This window comes from Bos indicus x Bos taurus, chromosome 14, assembly GCF_003369695.1.
Source record: "Bos indicus x Bos taurus breed Angus x Brahman F1 hybrid chromosome 14, Bos_hybrid_MaternalHap_v2.0, whole genome shotgun sequence".
Classification (NCBI taxonomy): Eukaryota; Metazoa; Chordata; class Mammalia; order Artiodactyla; family Bovidae; genus Bos; species Bos indicus x Bos taurus.
In genome coordinates this window covers 16,023,714-16,042,697 of record NC_040089.1, presented here as the reverse complement: position 1 = coordinate 16,042,697, position 18,984 = coordinate 16,023,714, and the positions used below count along the sequence as shown (strand labels likewise).

Below are 18,984 nucleotides of genomic sequence, written 5' to 3'. Positions count from 1 at the left end.
ACTGAACACTCCGTTGGGCACTTGAGATACAGAGATAGTTGATTCCAGCCCTCAAGAAGTCTGGGAACGATAACAGAGCCATATAGTTAACTTCAATATGAGCCCCTAAATGGTGATAGCATTATACAGTGTTATGGACTTAGAGTATATTAATCCAGCCTAGAAGTATCAGAAAAGATTACCAAGGAAAGAAAAATCTTAAAGAATTCTTAAATTGTTTTGATACCTGGGAAAAGCTACTGATTTCTAAGATAAATTATATTCTACCTCTGAGAGAAAAAAAGGAACTAGCTACTAAATTTTAATCATATGTCTGCTCTCCAGTATATAATGACAGACTACCAATTTGTGATTTCTTCAGTTTCCTTTGGAAAATATTACTCTATAACTCAGCAGTTATTAGTAAACCATATCTAATATTTAGCTTTAATTTACAACCATTCAAATTCACTGCACTGTTAAATACTTCTCTTCTTCCATTGTCTTTATAATAAGACCCTAAACTGTTTTACATTACTTTGGTGTTAGCCCTTGAACAGTTATTCCAATCATAATACAGTAAAGAAAGCAGACCAGCAGCATTATAAGGTTCTTCTCTGGGGTGGCTTAAAATGAACTTTACTTTCTTCATTATTAGAAACAAGTCAGAGCATTTTCTCCACCAAAGAAAATAGTTTAGAAATTCTAGTTCTGAAATAATCCAACTTAAATCCAAACTGAAGTAAACATATCCTTTTTCCCGGGAACTAAGAAAACTTCTACTATAATTCTATCTCTAGATGGTAACAATATGTAAACACTGATAGACATGGTTAACAATCTTAGAAATTCCATAATATTATGTTTTAAACTAAGTTTACAAACCTTTTGCTTTAGCATAATAAATAGGATAATCTATTTTATCTGGAATGAATTAATTTATTAACCCTTCTGTACTATTAATGAATAACATAGTTATTTCAAGCCCAAAAGACAGATGCACAAATAATTATAGAACCATTACCATATCTCAGCTGTCCTGGGGTTGGTGGTTGAGCTTCCAACTTTTCTGAAGGGGAAAGAGAGGGTGTGGTCAAGAATTAGTTACTATAGCATGATTTCTTTTTTATTAGAATGAAGAAAACACTAGCAGAATTAAAAAATGAGAGAACATCAGAGTTTATTCATAAATTATCTTTAGGTGAATGAACCAAAGTTATCCATACAGGAAATATTTCTTGGTATAGATTAAATTACAAGGCTAGAAAAACAAATTCAGCTTTAGGTACAGGCCTACTATGACCCTATATCCCTGGGCAAATCACTTATTTTGGGGTTTTTGTAAGATAATGAGACTAATTAATATCCCTTGATAATATACTGAATATTTTGAGTTTTGAAAGCTATACTACTGGACAATAAAGAACATTTACACAACAAAATGACCCCAGAGAGTAGGGTGTGATTCACCAAATATAACATTACTTATATGTCATAATAAACACAGAAAGTTTTCTCAAGTATATATTATATCAAAGTATATTCAAGTGCCATCATTAAATCTAAAAATTAACAATTACAAAAATGCTATTTATCTCATAACAATAACCAACTCATCATTTGTATAAGAGTAAGTTACAGTAAAATGGCAGAGAATTCCACCTTCTTTATCCTCATTCAATCCAACAGAATTAACTGTTATACTATACAAAAGAACCCAAACCATAGGTTGCTCTGCAATAAAGATCTAGTATAACCAAAGTGTCCAAAGAAATACATTATAAACTGGATATATATTTTCTAAAATATTTATTTATGATCTATGACAACATAAGAACTGAAGAGTTTAGTTTTTAAAGAGTGAAAAGCCAATGAATCTCCATCAATAAGCTACATAAAAAGGAGTATGGCATATTTGTAAATGTTATTTTACTAAAAAAGCATATAGTAACATAATGACTTTATAATAAGAAATGTGCTAAAACCTAGGGTTTAGGCAATTACTGGATTATTAAGAAAGTTCTAAGAATGCAAGTTTACGTTTTGTTTTTCCTTTTCTAGGACAGTAAAGAAATGAAGATATCCTAAAACTTTGCAGTATTTTATACCTGCTTAGAATATAATCTTTAACTAGTACTATTACCTGAAAATCTACTTTGAAAGCATGCGAATAGTTTCCCAAACTTTTAACAAGGAATATAAGATACCACTGTACTCCACAGAGTTTTCTGGTGAAGTAAACATGCAAAAGTGGTTACATACCAGAACTATTTCCTAGTTGCATTACTCTCATCATCACTACAGTTCTGACACTGTGAGGAGAAGTCCTTGTCAGTTGACTGGAACATCTTGAAATACCTAAAAATTCAACAAGCAGGACCTTCCCAATGTAATGAGAATAATATAGAGTCCTTGCTTTTACTTCTTCAAATTCTCTACATACTGAGCAAAGTATTTTTTTTATTTTATTTTTAAACTTTACAATATTGTATTAGTTTTGCCAAATATCGAAATGAATCCGCCACAGGTATACATGTGTTCCCCATCCTGAACCCTCCTCCCTCCTCCCTCCCCATATCATCCCTCTGGGTCGTCCCAGTGCACCAGCCCAAAGCATCCAGTATCGTGCATCAAACCTGGACTGGCGACACGTTTCATACATGATATTATACATGTTTCAATGCCATTTTCCCAAATCTTCCCAACCTCTCCCTCTCTCACAGAGTCCATAAGACTGTTCTATACATCAGTGTCTCTTTTGCTGTCTCGTACACAGGGTTATTGTTACCATCTTTCCAAAGTATTTTAAAATATTTTACAACTCCTAGGATGAAAGGATAAGAGCTAGGCAAATGTATAATGTGTAAAAAGTAATGAGGGGGGAAAAAAATCAAATAATGTAAGCAATATTACTAATCTGTCTTTCTAAGTACTTACAAGGATTAAAAAATCGAAGGTAATGAAAAATAACTCTTTTTAAAAGACAGAGAAAAAGAAAATAATACAAAGTAAAGGAGACACAGCAGGGAGGAACACCACTGGCACAGAGGTTAAAGCAAAATCAAAGCATAGAGTTTTGCCTCCTGCATTATAAAGAACCCAAGGAGTAACAAGAGGAAACAGGAAAGGAACATTTCCTAGAAAGTGGAAATTTTATTGGAAAGTATCCATCAAAAATTGTGACTCATAAACTGACACTCTATCTTCTTTACTACATTAACGGAAAGAAGACAAATATATATCAGAAGTGAAAAAACATTAGGTGTATAACACACAATAAAACTCAACCTATGAAATAAGCCCAAGATTTCAGCAGTCTGTACCAATTTTAAAATGTGAGGGGAGCTAATATAATCCCCTTGAAAATAATCATAATAAATCCCAAAGCTTTATATCCCTACATACATATCTTAACCTTAAATTTTTTCTTCTGATACACGGTAAACTACGTACATTTACATGGAAATGTACTCCAATCTAATGTTGTATTAAGTGGACTGGAGTTAGAAAAACTAGTTCTTTCTGTTTCAGTGTGCGTGTGCATTACATGCATCATAATTTCTCTCTTTTTCTAAATATTTTAAAATAAGAAGACTCTTAAGATTGTACATTGATCTAGTCACAAAGTCGTATCCAACTCTTGTGACCCCATGAACTGTAGCCTGCCAGGCTCCTCCGTCCCTGGGATTCTCCAGGCAAGAACACTGGAGTGGGTTGCCACTTCCTTCTCCAAAGATTGTACATTACCACACCATATTTTCCAACCATTTTTAGCTTAAAAAGTCCTGGTTCTACTTCCAGTATAGGCTGAATTATCTTCAATCAGACCAATCCTATACAGAACAACTACAACTGTAAATAAATATTTGAGAGCCCTGGAAAATGACCAAAAAGCATGTTGATTGTGAAAAGGAATCAACAATTACAAGGAAGAATGGAACTAAGTGAGTTACCCACTTTATGAAGCTTTTGGCCTAATCCATTCTTTAAAAAAAAAAAACAAAAACCTGCAGCCTTTCTGGCCTAAAGAAGCATTGGGCAAGGTGCAAGGTAACCAAAGCCACTGCAAAGTGAGAGAAAAGAGCAGAGTCAGAAAGGAGGGGCCTTAAATTCTGATATACATTCAGTTCAAACATATGGCTTCTGTGTGAAACACGCCTGTGCAGGGAAAACCACAGAAATCCCAGCTTAAGGTAAAATAGAAAATAAAAAGAATGAAGAGCATCAGGAATGGTAAATACTGAGTAAATATCAAAGACTTCTTTCTCCCTAGTAAATTAAATAAACCTGATTGTCCAAAAATTCCAACACTGCCATGTGGAGTTTATAATGTATGTAGATATAATACATTTGACATCAAAGCATAAAGGATGAAGGAGGTCACAAATGGACCAATTTGGAAATGTGGTTGCAATGTTTCCACAATGTATGTGATGTGGTACAAGGTTCTAAGTAGAATTAGCTCTAAGCAGTCTGTAGAGTTCAAGGATGCCTACTTGCAATTCCTAGAGAAGGCAATGGCACCCCACTCTAGTACTCTTGCCTGGAAAATCCCATGGACAGAGGAGCCTGGTGGGCTGCAGTCCATGGGGTCTCTAAGAGTCGGGCACGACTGAGCGACTTCACTTTCACTTTTCACTTTCATGCATTGGAGAAGGAAATGGTAACCCACTCCAGTGCTCTTGCCTGGAGAATCCCAGGGACAGGGAGCCTGGTGGGCTGCCGTCTATGGGGTCGCACAGAGTCAGACACGACTGAAGTGACTTAGCAGAGCAATTATACATACAGACAAAATGCATTAAGGATACAGTTAAAAAGCTAAATAAATAATTTTGTGAAGGGGATTGCAAAAAATATTAAGTCAAAAGAACACAGGAAATGAGAACAGAAGAAAAGAAGAGGCACAAGCAGAAACCAAACAGTAAAATAGTAAACCTACTTACAACTCTATCAATAACTACTTTTGATGTTAAAGGACTAAACAATCCAATTAAAAGGCTGCTGCTGCTGCTGCTGCTGCTGCTGCTGCTGCTGCTAAGTCGCTTCAGTTGTGTCTGACTCTGTGTGACCCCAGAGACGGCAGCCTACCAGGCTCCCCCATCCCTGGGATTCTCCAGGCAAGAACACTGGAGTGGGCTGCCATTGCCTTCTCCAATTAAAAGGCAGAGGTTGTTAAAACAGATAAAAAGGCAAGACCCAACTATATGATATCTGCAAGAATTACACTTTAATAGATTAAAAGTAAATAAATGGCATAAGACATATTATACAAACAATAAGCTTCTAAGACTGGAGCTGCTGCAGTGCTGTGCTTAGTCGCTCAGTCACATCTGACTCTTTGTGACCCCATGGACTGTGGCTCGCCAGGCTCCTCTGTCTATGGGATTTCCCAGGCAAGAATACTGGAGTGGTTCCCATATCCTCCTCCAGGGGATCTTCCTGACCCAGGGATCAAACGTGCATCTCTTGTGTCTCCTGCAGTAGCAGGTGGATTCTTTACCACCTGGAAAGCCCCTAAGGCTGGAGTTGTTGTTCAGTTGCTAAGTAGTGTCCAACTCTTTGCACCCCATGGACTGCAGCACACTAGGTTTCCCTGTCCTTTACTATCCCCCGGAGTTTCCTCAAACTCATGTCAATCGAGTCACTGATGCCTTCTAACCGTCTCATCCTCTGTCACCCCTTCTCCTCCTGCCTTCTATCTTTCCCAGCATCAGGGTCTTTTTCAGTGAGTCAGCTCTTCTCATCAGGTGGCCAAAGTACTGGAACTTCAGTGTCAGTCCTTCAAATGAATATTCAGGATTAATTTCCTTTAGCATTGACTGGTTTGCTCTCCTTGCAGTCCAAGGGACTCTCAAGAGTCTTCTCCAGCACCACATTTCTAAAGCATCAATTCTTTGGTGTTCAGCCTCCTTTATGGTCCAACTCTCACATCTGCACATGACTACTGGAAAAACCACAGCTTTGCCTATATGGACCTTTGTTGGCAAAAGCTGGAAAGGCGATGTTAAAAGCAGATAAAGTGGACTTAAAGACAAAGAGTATTACCAGAACCAGGGACATTTCAAAATGCTAAGAGTCAACGCATCAAAAGGCATAATAACAATTTGCTTATTCCTAGTAACAGAGCTTCAAAATGCATGATGCCCAATCTGACAGAATTAAAGGGAAAAGAAACATTTCTACAATCATACTTGAAGATACAAAAGCTTCTCTCTCAGCAACTGATAGAACACTACTGGAAATTGTCACTAAGAAACAGATTATCTGAACAACACTACCAATCATCTCCATTCAACTAATATTTAAACATCCATACTCAGCAACTACAGAATGCATATTCTTTTCAAGTGCAGATGGTACATTTATCAAAATAGACCATATGCTGATCCATGCTGATCCACAAAACGTGTTAATAAGTTAATGATTACAATTGTAAAGAATATGTTCTCTGACCAAAATACAACTCATAGTAATAAGATATCTAGGGAAGAAAGTGGAAATTAAGTAACATCTTCTAAATACATGGACCAAAGAAGAAATCAAAGAGGAAATTAGAAAATATTTTTCAAATGAATCACAATGAAAATACAGTACACTGAAATTTGTCAGGACGGCTCAATGAAACCTTAGAGGAGTTTTAAGTAATATTAAGTAGTTTTAATATTTAATATTAAGTTTTAACTAATATTAAGAAGAAAGGCCTAAAATAAATAACGTATGGTTCTATCTGAAAAAGCTACGAAAAAAAAGAGAGCAAGGTAATGAAAAATAAGTAGTAGAAAGAAGGCTATAACAACAAAAACAGCTGAAATCAATGAAATAAAAAGCAAACAATAATGGAAATAGACAAAAACCAAAAGTTGATTCTTTGAAAAGATTAACAAAATGAAAAAATCCTTAGGTACACCAACCTAGAAAGAGAACACAAGTTACTAATGTCAAGAATAAAACAGGGGACATCACTACAGATCCTACAGACATTAAAATGAGAATATTACATATAACTTTATGCTAACCTAGTCAACTTAGATGAAATAAACAAACTCCTTGAAAAATACAACTTACCAAAAGATATAAGCTGAAACAAAAAATCTGAATAGCTCTATCTAGTAGCAAAATCAAATTTGTTAACAAGCACCTTTCCATAACATTCACACTAAAAAAAAAGAAACCCTCCAGACCCAGATGGTTTCACTAATGAGTTTTATTAAATACTTAAAGAAAAGCAAATGCCAACCCTAGACAAACTTACAAGTTCCTTCAGAAAAATAAAAAATGAAGAAATAGTTCCCAACTCATTTTATAAGGTCAGAAAAGTACTAAAAATAAAATCAAACCAAAAAATTACCAAAAAAAAGAGAAAGCTACAGACCAATATCCTTCATGAACATAGACAGAAAAATTCTTAACAGAATGATAGCTTAGTGGAAAAATAACTTAACAGTATGATAACAGAATGGAAACTGCTTTTCCAAAGTGTGTTTATTTACAATACTGGCAAAAATAACTAACATCCAGATTTCCTTATTTTTTTCTTTTTCTCAGATATTTTTCATTGTTTGAAGAAGCTGTACTTAATAGGATTTCATGTTTAGAAATATATAGGTTAGCATATTAACGCATATATATGGAATTTAGAAGGATGGTAACGATGACCCTATATGCGAGACAGCAAAAGAGACACAGATGTAAAGAACAGACTTTTGGACTCTGGGAGAAGGCAAGGGCAGGATGATTTGAGAGAACAGCATTGAAACATGTATATTCTCATATGAGAAATAGATCGCCAGTCCAGGTTCGATGCACGAGACAGGGTGCTCAGGGCCAGTAAACTGGGATGACCCTCAGGGATGGGATAGGGAGGGAGGTGGGAGTGGGGTTCAGGATGGGGGATACATGCACACCCATGGCTGATTCATGTCAATGTATGGCAAAAACCACTAAAATGTTGTAAAGTAATTAGCCTCCAATTAAAATTAATTCATTTAAAAAAGAAAAAAAAAAAGTAACAAGAGGGGTCCCTGTGGGGTTGTAACTCTTCTGTATGTTGACTCTGTCGATGTCAATATCTTGCATGTGACACCGTATGATAGTTTTTACAAGATGTCACCTTTAGGGAAAGTGGGTAGTCTGTATTATTTCTTGCAATTGCATGTGCATCTGCAATTATGTCAAAATAAAAAGCTTAATTAAAATTAATGAACAGGAGTAAAAGAAGTTAGGCACTTTTGAAATTTGTTCTTAAAAGTCTTATGTACACAGGCAGAAAGGCAAATAAACTTTAGCTAAAAATGACTGAATTGATCTACTAATAATGAAAATCCAAACAAGACACACACACATAAAGAAATATATAGGTTAGGACAATTATTTGTATGTGTCTATGAGATAATATTTACACATAAATTTTTTTTCATTTTGATTTCACATTTAAATCTTTACTAGCAGGAAAGTAAATAAGACATGATAGTTCTTACAAATTGCTAATTTATACTGCACCAAACCAAATGAAAATTATTTTAAGTAGGACTTTCTCTCCTTCTAATTTATCCTTCAGAACATAAATATATTCAAGTATTTTAATGTATAAACAAATTTTTTCTTAATTAAAAGCTCCCTAGATATTAACTATAAATCCTGAAAACTATAACACTTTGCATGTTTAAATATAAAAAATTTCAACACTTTCAACATTTTTGTTTTGCTTTAGTAACCCAGGAAGAATAGAGAAAACAATTTAAAACATGCAATTTCACTTTTACGAAATGAAATTTTGATATTTTAGAATGTACAAAAAATGAGCAATTCCAGTTAGTCTTCTAATTAAAAAAAGTAAGCAAAGACCTGTTGTAGCTTACAAAATACTGTTACTACCTAAGTAATACTCAATTTTTTAAAGAAATATTTCCTTGATGAATTGGAATATTATAGTATATCAGAATCATCATTTAATGGTCAACTATTATCTATTTAGGAAATATAAAACTGAAGGTCACTGCCATTTAAAAGTCAAAAGAGAGTCAGAAGGAAACATAAATTAAGGGTTTTTTCTCCTATCTCAAGATTAAAAATGTATTTAATCCAGCAGCTTTTTATATTTTGCTATATAAGTATAAATAATTACTTCATACTATATTCACTTAAAAGGAAGTGGGGTGGGAATCAGATTAGAAAGAGAAAGACAAAGGAAGAAATGAGAATAGAGCAAGGTAACAAAAACAGATGAGGAACAATTGTAGAGATTTTTTTAAAAAGAGAGAAAATTTTTGAAAGGACCCTCACTGAAGGCCACACAAGAAGGAAACTCTAGATCTGGGCGAATGGAGTTGCTGGCACATGGTTTTCTTCAGTCTCTCCACTGTATTTCTTCATTAAGTAGCCATTCTTTATTCATAATTGTATGTGTGTTAGTCACTCAGTCATGTTCGACACTTTGTGACCCTATGAACTGTAGCCCACCAGGCTCCTCTGTACACAGAATTCTCCAGGCAAGAATACTGGAATGGGTTGCCATTTCCTCCACCTGAGGATCTTCCCGATCAGGTATCAAACCCATGGTCTCTTACATCTCCTGCATTGGCAGGCATGTTCTTTACCAGTAGTGCCACATGGGAAGCCCTTTTTCTATACAGAAGTGCACATAAAATTGTATTCTGTCATTTTCACAAAGCATTATAAGGTGAACACTTCCCCTTTTAACTCCTTAAGGTAATAATTGCATTGATATTATTTTATTTCATTATATGATACACAATAGTTTAATCCCCTTAACTAGATATTTATTCGTCCTTATTTTTTGCTTTAAAAATAACACTTACATAAACCTGTACCTAAATCTTCTTATGTTTCCTTGAAAGTTCTTTAATGTAGATTATTCTTAAGTGGCATTACTGAGTCCAAAAAAGGCATAAATTTAGGGATTTTTAAAATTTTACAAAATTTCTCTCAGAAAAAGTAGGCCAAATTACTCCCATCTTGCTACATTTTAATTTTTTTAATGTTACACTTTTACTAAAAATATTCTTATGCTCTCAGAACGTAGGTAAAATGTCATTAAAACAAAATCCTTGAAAGAAATTTTCAAGCCCCAGTCAATTGCCAAGTTACTTTAACTGACAAAAGATTCCAATACAACGAATAAATAGGACAGGTTCAAGGAGTTTATTATGAAATTTAATTAACCTGCATATCCCTCCTTGATTATGTTGTTGTTGATCAGTCACTAAGTCATGCTGTGTCCAGGTCTTCCTTAATTATATTTTCCCATAAAAATAAGTTTTAAAAAGCTTCAGTCCAATATCAACAAACGATTCTATAATATCTTTTAGGATTGTAAGTCATTCTAGTAAGAAATATATATTAAACTGAAAATCAAAATACTTTGGTAGAAGAAAGTAAGTGGAACACTTATAGTTTCTTTAGTCTCCACTATAAAACAATGTGTTTACAAAGTGGTGGGCTTCCCTGGTGGCTCAGATGGGAAAGAATCTGCCTGCAATGCAGGAGACCTGGGTTTGATCCCTGGGTTGGGAAGATCCCGTGGAGAAGGGAAAGGCTACCCACTGCAGTATTATGGTCTGGAGAATTCCATGGACAGAGGACCTGGCAGGCTACAGTCCATGGGGTAACAAAGAATCTGACATGACCGAGCAACTTTCACTTTCATTAGAAAACAAAACTACACCCCTTGACTACAGTGTGACATATTATTTAATTAAAACTCAATTATTTTGTAATAATCTAGGAGAGAAAAGAACAGATGTACATACAAACATAAACTGCTTAGACTTTTAACAGAACCAAAAGTTCCAACAGGTAAGGTTAAATTTACAATAAATATATAATGCATTAAAGAAGACAAACTTAAAATGCAAATCATGCTGTTCAAAATAATTTAAGCAAAGCAAATCATACCAGGTGCCAAAAAATCAAACATGCACCAAAAGGGTTTATAAAGCTACAACACAGTATTTTTTAAAATAAATAAATTAATATGGTTGAGCAATATACTTACAAAACCTGACATTCTGAACTGAACATTGAAATACTTTAGAAACTAAAAAAAACTTAACTTTTTAATTTTGTAAATTTCAATTAACAGGTCTTGTCTTTTAAAATAATGGCTATTAATTACAAAACGATGTTGAGTTTTTTAAACACATTCCTTAGCTGAGACCAAAAAAAAGTATTTCAGTGTGATTTTGTTATTTAGCATTTAAAAGTTTACTGCAACATGCAAAGAAATGTTTACTTAGATCATGTAATACTGTCACTCTCTAAACTTCAGGGGAACACAGCATGCAACCTGGGGCTTCAGTGCAGTTTACTTAAGGGAGACTAACAAATTCCTGGTCTGAGGCAGTCCAGTGGTACAACAGATGACAGGAGTTGGCCAGTACTAATGACGAGGAAGGTGATATGTGCATGCTTATTCAGTCCTGTCTGACTCTTTTCAATCCCATGGACTGTAGCCCACCAGGCTCCTCTGTCCATGGGGATTCTCCAAGCAAGAATACTGGAGTGGGGGCACCATGCCCTTCTCCAGGGAGGGGATCGAACCCAGTTCTCCCACATTGCAGGCAAATTCTTTACCCTCTAAGCCACCAGGGAAGCCCCGGGAAGATGATGGTGCCTAATTGATCATCACCTTTGTTAACTTCATTAATGTTGGCTTCAGTTCAGTTCAGTTCAGTCGCTCAGTCGTGTCCAACTCTTTGTGACCCCATGAATCGCAGCATGTCAGAAATAGTAAATACTGGGACTTCTCTGGTGGTCCAATGGCTAAGACTCCTTGCTCCCAATGCAGGGGACCAGGGTTCACTCCCTGTAGGGAACTAGATCCCACCCACTGCAACTAAGACCTGGCACAGCCAAATAAATAAAAACAAATCTAAAAAATAGTCAATACTAGATGTACAGTAATTTATTTCTCTTGTATCTGTCATTTCATGAGGTGTTTTTTTTTTTTAGAATAATCAAACATACTATTGCTCTGTGGTTGCTTTTTCATGTCTAAGTTGTGTATTTAGAACAATTATATACACTGCTTAACTCAGACACTGTATTCCTTTCCTTCTTTCATGCCAAAAGAAAACAGACAAAGAAAACAATTACTATATATAATGATTTTCCTTTTTAAAAAAGGCTAAGATAGTAAACTAACAGTACAAGTTTTTTAAAAAAGCAGATCTTACTTTTATGTTTTAGGTATAGAGACAGCACTACACAACTCTAAATTTTAAAATTATATAACTAAGTATATATAACATGGGTACAATATATTATAGATGGAAAGCTTAAAGTGAAGTAAAAAAAATCATCTTGGAACATCATAAGTGGTTGACATGTGTGTGGGTATGATGACATAAATTACTAGAAAACATTCATTTAAAAAATAAAACTGCTTAATATTAGGAGGGAGAAGAGTTTTTCAGTCAGTGTATTACGTTTTTCTCCTTTTAATCATTCCCGAAATAAGAACTGTTTCGCAGAATGTTAGAGCTGAAAGGATCCTTAGAAACAGTCTGCCAATGGTTCTCAATATGGTGCCTCACTTAGAAGATGCTGGGAAATGTGGGGTTGCTTTTGGATATGATAATGACTGAGAGGATGGGTCAGATGGTAAAGAATCTGCCTGCAATGCAGGAGACACAGGTTTGATCCCTGGGTTGGGAAGATCTCCTAGAGAGGAAAAGGCAGCCCACTTCAGTAATCTTGCTTGGGAACTCCAATGGACAGAGTAGCTTGGCGGGTTAACGTCCATGGGGTCACAAAGAATTGGACATAACTTAGCGACTAAACCACCACCAATGACTGAGAAATGCTACTGGTATTAGGGATTCTACACACCCTACATGCAAGAAAGAGTCATTCCTAATGAAGAATTATCCAGCCTGTATGCGTACTATGCCCACATAGTAGTGTACTGACTTATTTCTCCATTTTGAAGATTTAGCCACTTAGGTCCAGAGACATTATTAATAAGTGCTTACTTAAGGACACACAACTGTGTCTAGAACCCAGATTCTCTTCCTCTTTTCTTCTCTTCAGTGAGTAAATTCTTAATAGGAAAACACAGCATTTTATTTATATATATATATATTCATTGTACAATGAATATATAAAACTGTCAAAACATTGGTCAAGCATTAATATTCAAAACTGAAGTAAAACCACAATTATCTAAAATACTAATACCTTTTCCAATTGCTTTTTTTCTTTTCTAAGAAATCATTCTTTTTCATATAAATCATTAAAAAAATCCATCAAAGTTGAAAGAGAGGGGAAGAAATCAACTCATCTATTATAGTTACCAAATAAAACATTTTCTGAGTGGGAAAATTACATGGTTTCTGCTGGTTTCAGAACTGGATACTCTTTGTTGTTGCTGTTGTTCAGTTAGTTGTGTCTGACTCTTTGTGACCCCATGGTCTGCAGCATGCCGGGCTTCCCTGTCATTCACTATCTCCTGGAGTTTGCTCATACGCATGTCCATTGAGTTGGTGATGCCATTCAAACATCTCATTCTGTGGCCCCCTTCTGTTCCTGCCTCAATCTTTCCCAGCATCAGGGTCTTTTCCAATGAGTCGGCTCTTTGCAACAGGTGTCCAAAGTACTGGAGTTTCAGCATCAGTTTTGCCAATGCATATTCAGGGTTGATCTCCTTTAGGATTGACTGGTTTGATGTCCTTGCTGTCCAAGGGACTCTCAAGAGTCTTTTCTAGGACCACAGTTCAAAAGCATCAATTCTTCAGCACTCAGCCCCGTTTATGGTCCAACTCTCACATCCGTACATGACTACTGGAAAAATCACAGCTTTGGCTATATGGACCTTTTGTTGGCAAAGTGATGTCTGCTTTTTAAAACACTGTCTAGGTTTGTCATAGCCTTTCTTCCAAGGAGCAAGTGTCATTTAACTTTGTGGCTGCAGTCACAGTCCGCAGTGATTTTGGAACCCAAGAAAATAAAATCTGCCACTGTGCTCATTTTTTCCCTTCTACTTGCCATGATGTGATGTGACTAGATGCCATGCCATAGCACAGAAGTCAAGATGGTGGAGTAGAAGGATGTGCATGCATCTTCTCTTGCAAGAACATCAAAATCGGATACCCTCTAGTCTAGCACTAATCTCCCCTGCTAACCCTAAAGTAATTTATTACCATGAAAAGAGCACTGAACTAAAAATCCAAAGGCTGGGACATCCCTGGGGGTTCAGTGGTTGGAACTCCATGCTCCCAATTTGGGGGACCCAGGTTCAATCCCTGATCGGGTAGCTAAGATCCCACAAACTACAACTAAGAGCCTGCACAAAGCAAGTAAGTCCCAGTGCAGCCAAATAAATCAATAATAATAATAATAATAAACTCAAAGGCCTTGACACTAATCCCTGCTCTGATATACACATACATACATATAAAACCAGTCACCAAACCTTGACTACATCATAAACCCTAAACCCTCTATATCTCTGTTTCATGTTACATAAAATGAAGATTTTAGGTCTCTGCATCCCTTATAGCTCTAATATTCTGACTCTATATTGCTTCCTTATTGTATAACTAGTAGGATTAAAAAAATAGAGGTGTACCACATAAACATTTATGAAGAAGCACATTACGGTGAGTAGGGACATAATTAAAGACTGAGTATCAAAAGGTAATCACTGACAGGTTAAAGCCTATTAGTTATTGTTCAGCAGCATGTTTCCTCCTAGTGATATCATTTGCCATTATCTATAGAATAAGTCAGAGAAGGCGATGGCACCCCACTCCAGTACTCTTGCCTGGAAAATCCAATGGATGAGAAGCCTGGTGGGCTGCAGTCCATGGGGTCGCTAGGAGTTGGACACGACTGAGCGACTTCACTTTCACTTTTCACTTTCATGCACTGGAGAAGGAAATGGCAACCCACTCCAGTGTTCTTGCCTAGAGAATCCCAGGGACGGGGGAGCCTGGTGGGCTGCCATCTATGCGGTTGCACAGAATCGGACGCGACTGAAGCAACTTAGCAGCAGCAACAGCAGCAGCAGCATAGAATAAGTATCATTCCTTTTCCCTACATTGTCTTAAAAATGAGGGTTATTTAAAAACAACCTTCAGAATAATCCAAAATTGAAACTTTCTTCTCCAAAAGACATTTTCATTAAATGTTTAATTTCTCAATACACCCTGAGACAAAATTTTTAATTTTAGAATAACATTAGAACTGGCAAAGTAGAGCAAATTGGAGGATTTCTGCACTGCACTGATATGTTAAAATATACACAAGTGTGCATGCTTGTACATACACACTACATGCCTCCCCATTGAGAAATCAGGATCTTTCAGTTTATCTTTTGCTCCTGACACTATATATACAGTCTAAGAAACTTTTTCTTACAAAATTTCAATTGGTGTGTAAAACAGTTCTTATTCCTTTCCATATATTGTGTTATACTTCTGAGGCAATTCATCTATATTAAATAGTAATCAAAAAATAAAATATGGACAGAGATATTTATTCTTATTTCTCCCTCCATCCCACGCACACATACACTCAACACAATTCTTCCTCCTCCTCCACCACCACCACAGCATACAATGTAAGTCAGATATCAAACTGTATGGAGACTTAATCTATAAAAAGTTCATGAATGGCCTAACAGTGAACCTACATAACACTTTCAAACTATTCAAGAATATACTCTTAAAATATATTTTACTGAAGTTCATTACTGAAACATAGTTTCTCTTAGAATACTCTGAAGGTTTCTCTGTGTGTGGTCCCTCTGTCTTACTCATTCATCCTAAAGAAATTCATCATCTTTGTTGCTTCTGATGTCTCACTTTGCTGTGGTTATTTCAACAACATTTAAAATATGTTATTTAAATATTAGTGATTCTGTCTTTTGTTAAGATCATAAATGCAATCTTTCAGTCAATTAAACATGCAATTATTAGTCAATTATGTCCACAGGTCTAGGGTTAGATAATAAAAATAGATGTTCCAAAGACAATGGAACACTGAAACACTGATGTAAACAAACAAAAAAAGACTATCACTATAATCAAAACATTCTATTTCAAACAAGCAAGAAGTCCTGTCAAATAGATGCTCTTTCACTTGCAATAAACATCTGACAATCAATACTGCAATACTGTACTGTACCAAAACTATCAGGGGTCTCTGCTGATGACACCTCCTTCGCTCGCTTCACAATGGCAATCTCAGGTTTGGGATACCTGCATGCTAAAAATATTTTAAATCAATGTATTCAAGCAATAACATAAATATGTATAAAACTTTAAATGTATATGAAATTTTGAAGTGAAACATGCTAGTATATGGGCAGTCCTCACTTTGTACAATATTGTGGGGACATAAAAATGACAATGTAAGTGGGAAAGAAATCTTAGTAACTGGTGGGGAAAATCACCATTGTTCTGTGATTTTTAAATTTCTTTTCAAAACATTAAAAAATTCTCTTACTAGTAGTTATACATATAAAGGGAAAGTTTTTAAACAGTAAAACTATTGACTAAAATATCTGTAACTGAAAATATTAGACACACTAAGAATTACAGTACAGTGTTTTATTCTTTGTACTCACAGATTTAGAGAAAGAACTTATGGGAACCAGCAAGGAAGGGTGGTGACTAGGGATAGTTAGGGTTTGGAATTGACAGGTACCCACTGCTATATATAAAATGAATAACCAAGAAAGACCTTATAAAAAAGTGCTTTATTCTTTGTAAAATAATTAAATTATCAAAAGTTGCTTCAATAGTGCTAGCACTCTTTCTCATCGTATAACTTACAATATGAAGCAAGCAACTTTCCTATGCCTTGGTGAACTGCCACATTCCTTTTTAAGTCTGGAATTGCTTACATTTTACCTTTCATATTTTCAATATTATGAAATAGCTCAGAGAGTTTCTTGAATGTGAAAATTTTACCAGAATCACTTCCTCCCTAAGTCTTCATCCTTCCACCACAATCTTCTCACTTTCCTCATTTATGTCCGTAAGTTTGCCTTCTCTTAGCTCTTCTGGCTAAGTATCTGGAGTCTCTCAAATGGCAGGAGTTCAACAGCAGTATGAATATTCCCAATGTCAGCTATTTCTTCTATAACCTCATTTACATTTGATTAAAATATCACATCAGCATTACCACTTTTAATTTCTTTGTTGCATTTTCACCCTTTTTTTGGTCAATTCTCTTTTGATTATCTTTTTTTTTTAAATGTGAAGCATGGGACAGTTGGAAGGTCAAAAATGAAAGTAATAAACTGTAACCTATTAAACAATAAGAATTTATGAACATATATTGATATGAATTCATAACTTGAATAGTTGATGAGGACTGGGGTATTTCATAGACTCAAAGTACCTCCCCACAAAATACTAATCACAAAAGGGAAACAGAAACTCTACAGTGGATAAATCAGACTGATACTACTTAGTCCAGTGTTCAAAGGACATGGTTAACCAAGAAGTGGTTAATATCATCAGGAATAAATAAAAATCATGAGCAACTGACAGGATGGAAAAAAGAACATAAAATTACTTCTGTGATATTCTTGCCTAAGATGCTTAACTGGAAGGTATTCATGAGGAAAGAGACCAAACCAAATTGAAGTACTGCTACAACATAACTAGACTATAATCCTCAAAAGTATCAACGTAATCAAAGCCAAGGGAAAGACTGAGAAACTGTTTCAAATAAAGGGAAATCTAAGTGCAATGCATGGTTCTGGACTGGATCTTTCCGATGTAAGGGAATATCAATGGGGCAACTGGTAAAAACTGGAATGACATCAGAGTATAAGAGGGAAGGAATCTATCCATGTTATATCGTGGCTTATATAGGACAATGTTCTTGTTTGCAGGAAATATAAGCCAGCTGTAGTGGGTACTGTGATGCAGTCAATCCCTAGATGCCTGAAGTCTTTCCGAGAGATACTTCTCAGTGACAGTCTTATGAGGGGACTGCCTCAGCTGAAGAACGTTGCCTCACTCAAGGCTCTGGTGAGGATTATAGACCAGTTATGTTGTAGCAGTACTTCAATTTGGTTTTGTCTCTTTCTTAATGAATAACTAACAACACTATGCTATGCTAAGTCACTTCAGTCGTGTCCAACTCTGTGCGACCCCACAGACTGCAGCCCACCAGGCTCCCCCGTCTCTGGGATTCTCCAGGCAAGAACACTGGAGTGGGTTGCCATTTCCTTCTCCAGTGCATCAAAGTGAAAAGTGAAAGTGAAGTCGCTCAGTTGGGTCCGACTCTTAGCGACCCCATGGACTGCAGCCTAACAGGCTCCTCCACCCATGGGATTTTCCAAGCAAGAGTACTGGAGTGGGGTGCCATTGCCTTCTCCGAATAACTAACAAGGACCTTTAAAAAAAAGTGCTTTATTCTTTGTAAAAAAAAAAGTTAAATGATCAAAAGTTGCTTCAATAGTGCTAGCATTCTGTCTCATCATGTAACTTACAGTATGGAACAAGTACCTTTCCTATGCCTTGGGGAATTGTCATACTCTTTTCTAAGTCTGAAAGAGCTTACATTTTATCTTTCATATTTTTAATATCATGAAATAGCTCATGATATTAAAGTATTGAAGTATCTTCCTGGTGAGGATTGTAGACAGCACTCCCAATAAACTCCTTGCATGTTAAGCTTTGTCTCAGAGACTGCTTCCCAAGGAACCTACCCTGTGCCTGGGATGACAGGGTATCATGTCAGCAATTTATCCAAATGATTCGGGGGAAAGGAATTAAAAAAAAAAAAAGCTTATACTGTACTATATGCGAAACTTTTCTAGAAACTTGAGGTTGTTTCTAAGTTTTAAAAAAATTAATATAAAATTGAAAAAGAAAAGAAAAAAAGCAATATAAAATTGAGTGGGGAAAATATAGAAAGAACAGGCTGATGAAAAGCCGAAGAAAAACGTATGACAGAGGGCATGGTTTACCAAAGAAATGAGACTAACCAATGAACAGCATATTCAAGGTAATAACGCAAAAGAAA

General features: G+C 35.7%; 1 protein-coding gene across 4 annotated transcripts in view; it reads right to left on the bottom strand.

The window, feature by feature from the left end:
- Positions 1 to 18,984, bottom strand: part of TMEM65 (transmembrane protein 65) — a 46,968-nt gene that overhangs the window by 14,724 nt on the left and 13,260 nt on the right. The window contains exons 2-4 of one of the 4 annotated variants that reach the window (XM_027560897.1): positions 16,126 to 16,206; positions 2,242 to 2,337; positions 1,004 to 1,048 (exon numbers count right to left, since the gene is read on the bottom strand). In XM_027560897.1, coding sequence (XP_027416698.1) covers positions 1,004 to 1,048; positions 2,242 to 2,337; positions 16,126 to 16,206 — 222 coding nt within the window. The remainder of the gene's footprint in view (positions 1 to 1,003; positions 1,049 to 2,241; positions 2,338 to 16,125; positions 16,207 to 18,984) is intronic. The other 3 variants (XM_027560899.1, XM_027560898.1, XM_027560900.1) reach the window with 3 other exon arrangements.